The sequence below is a fragment of the Xenopus laevis genome, chromosome 1S (assembly GCF_017654675.1).
Source record: "Xenopus laevis strain J_2021 chromosome 1S, Xenopus_laevis_v10.1, whole genome shotgun sequence".
Classification (NCBI taxonomy): domain Eukaryota; kingdom Metazoa; phylum Chordata; class Amphibia; order Anura; family Pipidae; genus Xenopus; species Xenopus laevis.
In genome coordinates this window covers 42,515,794-42,526,103 of record NC_054372.1, presented here as the reverse complement: position 1 = coordinate 42,526,103, position 10,310 = coordinate 42,515,794, and the positions used below count along the sequence as shown (strand labels likewise).

Sequence of the window (10,310 nt, the reverse complement as noted above, 5' to 3'; positions counted from 1 at the left end):
GCCCCGTACAACAAAATTTTTGGGGCCTGGGCCTGCCCACACTGGCGCCCAAGCCCCACCCCATATCCCGCCCACTCCACATAGAAAGACCAGACAGACATCAGCGCTAAAAAAGTAACCCCCCCCACAAGTTATAAAAAGCTATTGATGGTCAGGGCCCCCTTATAAGTTAAAAAAAAAATTGGTACCAGGGCCCCCCATAAAAGTTTTTTTAAAAAACCATTGTTGCCAGAGCCCCCCTTACAAGTTAAAAAAAATTGGTGCCAGGGCCCCCCTTCCAAGTTACAAAAAAAATTGGGGCCCCAAAAAATTTTTTAAAAAAAAAACAAACATAGGTGGCAGGGGCCTATAGAATAGTAATATAATACATTGGTGGCCAGGCGATTAAAAAAAACAAAAAAAACACAAATTGGTGTTCAGTAGAATTGAACTCAAGGTTTCAGGACTTCAACTTCAACCTCCTTTCGTGACTTCGGGTCTTTTCACCAGTTCAGGACTTCAATTTCGGCTGTTTTCGTGACTTCGGGTCTTTTCACCGCTTCGGGACTTTGGCTTCGCCTGTTTTCGTGGCTTCGGTTCCTTCGGCTGTTTGGCTTTTCGGCACTTCGGCCGCACAGCTCGGGCTCCTGTAAGGGGGGACTGGCTCTTTCAACTGCAGCACTGCCGGGCCCTCCATCATGCCCGGGACACTTGTCCCCCCCTGATGGCGGCCCTGCCTACCCTACAAAACAATACGGTGATGCCGCTTCCTTATGCTGAAGGCTTGGGGCAGAGCACCTGAGCCTCCTCATTCACATGGTGAGTCTCTCTAAAGAAATGTCTATATGATGAGATTATGGTATTTCTATTAGTATTTAATTCAGTGGTAATTGCCAGGATCTGGGTGTAATAATATGAAGAAGGTGTGACAGGGGGTTTGCTATGGGGAAACTCAGTCCTAAATGCTGTCAGTATTTCTCTCTGTCAGAGTGTTGTCAGCAGCTGATGAAATTCCTCCGCACAGTTTTCACTTCCAATAATCCCGTCCAAAAACGCCCGAGCTGTTTCCCACATAAGAATCATTAGGAAAGTGCACTTCCATTTTGGGTATAAAAAAAACACACACACATAAAAGCAGCCAATCAAATAAAACATTTTCAAGTCACGTAATTACTAGCAATTTAGCAAAACGCTAGCAGTTGGACCTGGGTTTCTATAAAAGGAAGAATTATCCACCACGTCCCATTTATTTCGCCTGCCTTTTTCTTTGACAGGCGCGCGAGATCTTTGTCTACCTCAGTTACCTACGATTTTAAGGATATCTTTTATACTTTTTTTTTTTTTTTTACTTTCTACTCTTTTTTTCCCTTTGGAAATGCATTGCATTCCTGATCTGCATTCCTTGAATATCCTGGCCCGTGGAGGAAGGAACCTATTGCTCTTGCAGCGCGGGGGAAGATGATTGAGGGGCGCTTCAGTGAGTAGTTGGGTAACGTTGCAGCAGCAGCAGCAGGGCAGCTATTGGCTGATCCAGCGCCGTTCGCTGTCCGTGGTGCTGAAGCGGAAGCGGAGTCTCTGTTGTTTCCAGTGGAAGCAGCAGCGCACGGTGCAGTGAGCAGTGCTGGATAGTGGGCGCTGTGAGACTGGAAGGGAGGGGGAAGAGAATCTGCGCGCACCCTCCATCGCTCGCCCCCGTCTGCATCTGCCAGCCTCTCTTTATGACTGTCTGAATGAACAATACCGAGGCAGCAGCATCACATCTCGTCTCAGCGTTGCCTCCAACCATTCCTTTCACTCCAGGAGCCCGGAGAGCCACCACCAGAGCTTCTGCAGCCCATCGCCCCCCAGTCCCATTTATTTAGGCAGACACCGAGAAGTATGCAGCTGCTCTGATTCCATCCAAAGGAACCGTCCATTTTCTGGATTATCTGTTTTCCTGGAAATGCCAAAGATTATGCCTGTTTCTGTCTCCCTGGTTGCTGTTCTTTGGGGGCTGATTACTGGAGTCTATTCCAGCATACAGATAGGTAAGTGTCTCAATAGGAAAAACAAATCGTTCCTGATCAGCCAAAGTGTAGCTTTGCGACAGCAGACAGACGCATACAGTGATCGCAATGTTTTTGCAGCGTATCTTTAGGGGGCAACGTTGGGTTTTCCGGATATACGAGAGTGGAACCCTAATTTCTGCTGCTGGCCTTTATATATTGAATATTGCTGATGTGCTTCCATGCATTCGCTTACACTGCGCTCTTCTTCTTCTTCTGTGCCATCTCTCTGCAGGAGGGTTGTTTCCAAGGGGTGCAGATCAGGAATACAGTGCATTTCGGGTAGGGATGCTTCTGTATTCCACTTCAGAGTTCAGGCTGACGCCTCATATCGATAATCTGGAGGTAGCGAACAGCTTCGCCGTCACCAATGCTTGTAAGTAAATTGATATTCATTTTACTTTTATTTGGCAATAACTAATGTATTTACAGTGATCTGAAGGTTTTTTTTTTTTTTTTTTTAGCAATTTACAGAATATAATCAGCCAGTTGGGGCTGCAGCAGCTCATGTTCTGCTGCTGAATCTCTATAGTGTTAATGGCATGATGGTGGTGCCAAGGATAACTAGGGCACTATTGCATTCCAGCACAAGACCATGCCATTGTTTTATACCCCCTCTGCCCAGTACCCAGGAGGGGCTGCACCCCTCCTCTGGAATTCTCTCCTACGGTCTGTCCGACTTTCTCCCAACCTTTCTGCTTTCAAAAGATCTCATAAAACGCACACCTTTAGAGAAGCCTACCCTCACTCTGCTTATCTACCAAATGCAATACCACATAAAGTACATAGGGTTGCCAGCTTTTCTGGAAAAAAATACCAGCCTTCCTATATATTTATCTTTTTCCCTATTAATAACATTGGGATCAACTAGGGATGCACCGAATCCACTATTTTGGATTTGGCCGAACCCCCAAATCCTTTGCGAAAGATTCGGCCGAATACCGAACCGAATCCGAATCCTTAATTTGCATATGCAAATTAGGGGTGGGAAGGGGAAAACATTTTTTACTTCCTTGTTTTGTGACAAAAAAGTCACGCAATTTTCCTCCCCGCTAATTTGCATAAGCAAATTAGGATTCGGATTCGGTTGTAGAGAGTGATATTCTGAGACAATTGCTTTTCATTTTTTATTATTGAAGGTTTTTGAGTTATTTCGCTTTTTATTCTGCAGCTCTTCAATCTGCATCTTAAACAATCTGGTAACTAGGGTCCAAATGACCCTAGCAACCATGCACTGATTTGAATAAGACACTGGAACATGAATAACAGAGGGCCTGAATAGAAGGATCAGTAATAATAAGTAACAATACATTAGTAGCCTTACAGAGCATTTGTTTTTTTAGAAGGTAGTCAGCAGACACGCATTTGAAAGCTGCAAAGAAGTCAGAAGAAAAAGGCAAATAACTATAAAACTATAAATAATAAAAAACAATTGAAAAGTTGCTTAGAATTGGCCGTTCTATAAGATAATAAAAGTTATCTTAAAGGTGAACCACCACTTTAATAAAACAATGTTCTTTAACTTAAAACCTTATATCTAGTCCCCATGCCAATGTGTGTCCATGAAGTTGTAAGGGGAGAGACATTGGAAGTGCACAGGCTGGGGGCATCAAATGGAAATATGAACAGAGGCAGAATGAGGGATGATCAGCCATTTTATCCAGTGCCATATCTCCATATTAGACTGCACATTCGACTCACCCTCCCCCATTGACCAGCACACACGCACACACAAACCAATGCATTCACATGTAAATGAAAGGAATAATGTGCAAGTGATCCGCTAGGAAAGCTCAGTTACGCTACAGTTATACAGACAGGCGGCTGCTCAGTTAAGGATTCTCTCGGCAAAGGGAAAACTACAATAAAAAAAAAAAAATCAGTGTGTGGCTGCTTGTTGGAACCTATGGAAGGCACAGGCCACATAAACTGCCCTATTTATAGCTGCTTGTGGAAAGCTTGCCATTGATTTGCCTGGCCAGATAATCACATTGATTTCAAATTAATTTCCTAAAGCTGCAGAACATTTCATATAGACTTACATGTGGGCACCTTGTAGGTTCTGGGGGTCAGGCACGGACTGGCAATCTGTTGGTTCTGACAAATGCCAGAGGGGCTGCTATAAAGTGCCATAGAAAGTCAGTATTTAGTGGGCTGGTGGGGGCTGTTGGGCCTCTCTGTGGGCTGATTGGGCCTCTGTGTACCTGAAATGCCAGGGCCTATTTTAATTCTCAGTCTGGACCTGCTGAGGTTAATGGCATTGGCATCTGCCACACTCAGCCAGGATCTGCATATAGACAGCCTTCAATTGATCAGATGGGAGATTTTTAATTTGCATTGTGTTTCCTTGTACCAGTAGATTTGCTGATGAGCCAGGGGAGCTCCAACGGTTTTACAGACAATATCAGGCATATTCCCTGCCCCAGATGAGGTAGGAATATTAATTGAATAGGATTTGGGAGCTGGAGTCAATTGTATGTAACGAGGAGCAGGGCACAAATAGGCCAAGTGATCTCACTAGTGTGTCACGCCACATTTCCCCATGGCACGTAGTATCAGGCCGAGCAGCTGATGGCAGGATCCAGCAGGGAGCTACAGAGAAGGGTACGGGCGGGTGTCAGGAAAAGGAGGTGCCAGCAGGTGGCAAATAAATGGGCGCCCTTGCATACCAACACATGCCTGAGCTGCTTATACCATTGTTTTAGGTGCCCCGGCTCTTTTGCTTCTGCAGCACATTATGACAAGCGGCTGCTGATTCACAAGCTCATCTCCCAACCTCCCTCATTTCCAACCAGCAGCTCGGCGGAACCAATGGGGGAGGGAGATGGGAAGGCTCATTCGCTAAATACCGAGGCAACTCTCTAGCCGTGTTAGTCTTTGCCGTTGTCCAACCCAACCCCAGTTTGGTGGTTGAGCGGCTGCTGGATGAAACTTTAGTCCCCTAATCAGCTGTGACTGTGTAATCATGTTGCTTGAGTCCCCCCCCCCACAGGGCCAAATGTGATATACCTAATACAGCTTGTTATCGGACCCCTCTGCCGTTTGTGCTGATCGTTCTAGTGCGCAGCTGCAGTAAACCGGAAATGAAGGCAGTTCAGCCATGACACTCGAGGGTCTCTCTGTCAACTTGTGCTGTGGCATCTTGTAGACTTTAATTATGTTCCTTATGTGTTTACTGGTTGTTGTCAATGTCACTGTTACATTTTTACATTTCGCTTGCCAAATTTATTTTGTGGACTGTACTGCAGGATCATGTCTTAAAGTACTCTTTTTATTTAAGCAATGTTATATTAATAAATGCAATGTACATTTCATATCAAATGGAAAATGTGGAATATTTTCTTAAAGGGGTAGTTCTTCTTTAAGTTAACTGTTGGTATGTTATAGAATGGCCCATTCCAAGCAACTTCTCAACTGTTTTTTTTTTTTTTAATGTATTTTTTAAAATTATTTGCCTTTTTCTTCTGACTTTACAGTTTACAAATGTGGGTCACTGACCCCATTTTAAAAAAAAAAACCAAATGCTCTGATATTTTTGTTTTACTACACAAAGTGAAGAGGAAATCAGAGTTTGAAAGCAGTTTATACTATTATGGCAAAGTTAGATACAGATACAATCTTTTTTTTAGTCCTAAGTTTGTTTTTTTTTAAAAAAGCAAATGGGGAGAAAACATTATCAAAATTCTGTCACTAAATTACTATTTGTTTACTGCTTCTTCAAGCACATGCCTTTTATACGCCCATCAGCCTTTCTCAATACTGTCCCATTTGTCCAATATATCTATTTTAAGGAACATTCATTAAATTCATTAAATGTCATTGTTAGCATGGTACAAAAGCAGTGTATTTGGAGTTGCCACCTTTTCCTCCAGAACCAGAACAAAGGGGCAGGGCAGATAGCATTGGGGGAGGGGCAGTGATGTTGGGATGGGCATGATGACATCAGAGGCAGGCACAATAATGTTAATGATGGGGTAATTGAACCACTTTCACGCAACTGACTGTATGTATGTCCAGTTTTCTCAATGTTTTAAATTGTTTGAATGGACAGCTTCTTGAGATTTCCAGTTCAAAACCACATGGGTGGCATCCCTATCTCTAGCTATATATTCTAGGCTGGATTTACATAGCTGGCACCCCTAGGCCCGCTTTATTTTATCGCCCCAGTCCCCTCCCCTTTATTTGCTCAAATTTTCATCTGGACCAGAGTAATGGGGTTTGGTGCACAGGAAATGTAAAAAACTTTCATATCTCCCATGCATCCCCAGTGTTTCTGAACCAATGTGGGTGTGGTTGGGCAGCATGCCGCCCCCTAAAATTCTGCCGTCCTAGGCCCGGGCCTTGGTGGCCTCTCTACAAATCTGGGCCTGTATATATTGTGATTATGATTTCTTTTTTTATCAGAGCTAAGAGGCAGTAGTTTATGTAATAGATGGAAATATATATGAGAAGGCCTAAGGAGAAAGAGTATTAAGAATATAGTACCAATTTTAAGTGGATGGGGCAAAATAGAAAAAGAAATCTAAAATCAAAGCTAAAGCACGAAAAAAGGAAAAAAAAAAAAATATTTCTGCCTAAGTTATTTCATGTACTAGATTCTAAAAGTTTCAAAGTTTGCACAATGTCAGGTAACCTACACCAACCGACTAGATTACAGGGTTTGTCCAGTTCTGGCAGCGTGTAAAAATGATGTAAAGTGATTAGGATACAACTGGTATCTGACTCATGTGGCCATAGTAGGGATGCACCGAATCCACTATTTTGGATTCAGCCAAACCCCCGAATTCTTCACAAAAGATTCGGCCGAATACCGAACCAAATCGAATCCTAATTTGCATATGTAAATTAGGGGTGGGAAGGGGAAAACATGTTTTACTTCCTTGTTTTGTGACGAAAAGTCACACAAATTCCCTCCCCGCCCCTAATCTGCATATGCAAATTAAGATTCAGATTTGGTTCGGCCAGGCAGAAGGATTCTGGATTCGGTGCATCCCTAGACCATATAGACACACTATGGTTGGAACAATGTTTTTAATCAGAAATCTTATATGACTAATGTCATGGAATCCAGTTTATAGTGATGAACACCTAGTAATATTTTCAATATAAGTGGGCTCAACTGACTTATTCAGTATTTACTTGAAGACATGTGTGGATCCCGAGAAATATTATGGGGTGTGCGGAGGGCAAGTTAGTTAATGCTTTAGTGGACGTCCACAGCAGCAAATTGTTATCCTAATGTTTGAGTGCGAGTCACTGAATTTTGCCCCAGTAATGTATCTGATGAAGTGTTATTGTAGCGTTTGCCCACCATAGGTGCCGGAAGTTCCTTCTTCTTGAACACTGAGTATGAAATTTTGTCTCTAAGGTGTAATGTAAACATCAATGACAGTAATATTTGTAGACACCTGCAGCTGCAAATGTAATCTCCATAGTGCTCTGCTGCAGGTGAAGGTTTTTTACTCTTTTGCTATAAAGAGTTCCTTTCCCCCTGTGTTTGTCTGTAGAAGCAGCATGTGAGCGTAGCACCCATTCTAATGACAGGGTGCATTTAGAGGTTATGTAATTAATGTGGTATCAAAACATGTTCCATTCAAGTAGGATGCCATGGCGATGCTGCTCTTTCTGGTGAAATGTTGGCAGATTAATTGAGAACACTTGAGATATGTACAAAAAAAATGCAATATGTAAAGTAACCCAACTTGTTATTTATCTTTTTTGCTTTGTAGCCATTGGGGTAAACAAGCTTCATGGATTATAAATCCAGTCTAGAACTGTTGTGTGGGATTGTTATTACTTCCAGTCCTAGCAATATATTTAGCACTCATACTTTAATGTCTTACAGATGGTTTATTCTATTATATCTAATGTTCATATCATTACCCAATATAATGATTATTTTATGCCTTATAGGAAAAACATCTTGAAACATATTTACTCTCAAAGAATAACAACAACAACATTTTGAGAGAACATTTCTTATTTTCCAGACTTTTGAACAGTAACTGTCTTTTATTTGATGTTAACCTGTGTTATGATTTACACAACACAAATCTGTCCATCTTTCTTGTTCCCTTCTTTTAAAGTGTGTGTAAGGCAACTCTTCTGTCCTTTTTCTTCATGCTTAACCATTATTTACTGACACACCCACTGATATCTTCCTCTCTGCCATTTATTCCTACACATCTTTGTTCCTGTGCATTGACAACCCTTCATTCTTCCTAGGCAATATAAACTGCACATTGATGACACCTCAAAATAATACTTATTTGAACTCCAACAGTAGACAAAATAGATACCCATTAGGATGGATGCTTTCTTGATCTGACCATCCCTCTATCATCTTGTCACCTTTTAGTTTCATTGTCTTCCTCTTCATCTAAGTTTTCACCCACTGCCTTTGTTTAGAATATTTGCACTATTGATCTTTCTGCTCTTGCTGCCACTTTCAGCCGACTCCTTTCCCAGGCTGAACTCACCATTCCAATGCTTCTGTACATGACCTGCAGAGTGTAAATGGAGGAAATCCTATGCATAACATTACTTATGTCTCACTAAATCCACAACAAATCAAAGCCAAAATGTTTGTTTTCTATTCTATAAATATCATTCTACATACCTCACTAACAGAATAACTCCTTTGAATGATTCCCACTGAAACAATTCTCTCTTACTAACGCTTCAATCCTCAAATTCCTCTACAAATCAATCCCCACTTGAACCCTTCTTATTACTGCCATTACCTCTTGAAATCTGTCTCACAGTCCCTCTTAAATACAAAACTCAAATTCTCTCCCTTTGAGCTCTTGTACATCTGATTCTGTTTTGACAACATGAGTCAACGAGCCAATGCCCCAATGTACTTTTTTGAATAATATAGAGGAAACTTTATTTTCAGCTACATTGTAAGATACAGAAGATACATGTTATGCCAATTACTATGTTGAGCAAATAGCACCAGGATTAGGATTTTGGTTGGGACTATCGGTGTAGCTGGCTTCTAAATCAGTAGGCAGACTATTATGCTTTACTCTATTTGTAACTGGGATTTTTAACTTTCATTCTAATAGTTTTAAATATACATATGCACATTTTCCCCCCAGATGCACTGCCAAAGCTGGATCAGTAGGTTAATGGAGCCAAAAATGGCAAAGCCAAGCCCACCATTAACTTTACTGTATGATATAATCTCACCAATACTGTATAATCAATATAACCCTACAGTATATTTGGCTATAGAAGTTGTTGGGCTGCTTTTCACCAATAGCTTCAGTATCTGCAGTTGCAATACCTGTATTATGAGATCAGCTCTAAAAGGATTAGCTATGCCAATCTGCCTTCCACTTACATTTCAGTGAGTTCAACACGTGGAATAATGTAACATATGTTGTATAATCTGCACTGTCACTTTATTTAAAAAAAAAAGACCAGTGAACTTTCATATATTAAGTGGAAAGGTAACCTGCAAGTTACCATTTATTATTTCAATGTAATGTTTATTGAGTACTTGTAGGATTTTTTCTAATTTATGGCTGCTTTTGATTTAAACACAAAATGTGTTTCCACTTTTTAATTAGAAACAGTTTCATGTTGATTCATGTTTTTGAACAGCCTTCTTTTATGCAGAAAACTTGTGAATTTTTTTAAAGAAGAAACAATTTAACCTTGCATGGTTTATAATACTGCAACTGTCTCATTAATCTAAAATAAGTACAACATGGTTGAATTCAGACTGGGAACATGGATGCTACATTTGAAATACACAATGGATATATTACGATTATTTAAATTCAGAACAGACCATTTTTAATTTTAATTCAGTGTCTCCAGACCAGTCATCACACACTACAATGATTTCCCTGTACCAAGTGCCCGGCTTGGATCATTCTCATTTCTCCTACACCTTTCTGTTCTTGATTTGGTATCGAAGAATGATAGAAACCTCTTTTTAGATTCAGAGCAATACATTTACATGCTCTGTTCTGAGTGAGACATTTAGTTTTAGTTGGAATCACAAATTAAGCTGTAAAGCTTTATGGCGATAGATAATGTCAGACCCTTTTTTTTAAATAAAAAATAATGTTTACCCCTTAAATTTGTTTATTTTTTCTTCTTGTTTTATTTGTAATACTTATAATATAATTTTTTAATTTTAACTATATATATATATATATATATATATATATATATATATATATATATATATATATATATATATATATAGAGAGAGAAAATTATATAAATGCATAACTCAGTTTTCATTCAAATAGCAAATGTTTTGTTTCT

General features: G+C 40.4%; 1 protein-coding gene across 5 annotated transcripts in view; it reads left to right on the top strand.

Moving 5' to 3' along the window:
• The first annotated feature begins 1,601 nt into the window (after positions 1-1,601).
• Positions 1,602-10,310, top strand: part of gria2.S (glutamate receptor, ionotropic, AMPA 2 S homeolog) — a 112,900-nt gene continuing 104,191 nt past the window's right edge. For 3 of the 5 annotated variants that reach the window (XM_041572452.1, XM_041572469.1, XM_041572461.1), the window contains exons 1-2: positions 1,779-2,006; positions 2,260-2,400. In XM_041572452.1, coding sequence (XP_041428386.1) covers positions 1,922-2,006; positions 2,260-2,400 — 226 coding nt within the window. In that variant the 5' untranslated portion in view covers positions 1,779-1,921. 5 annotated transcript variants of the gene reach the window in all.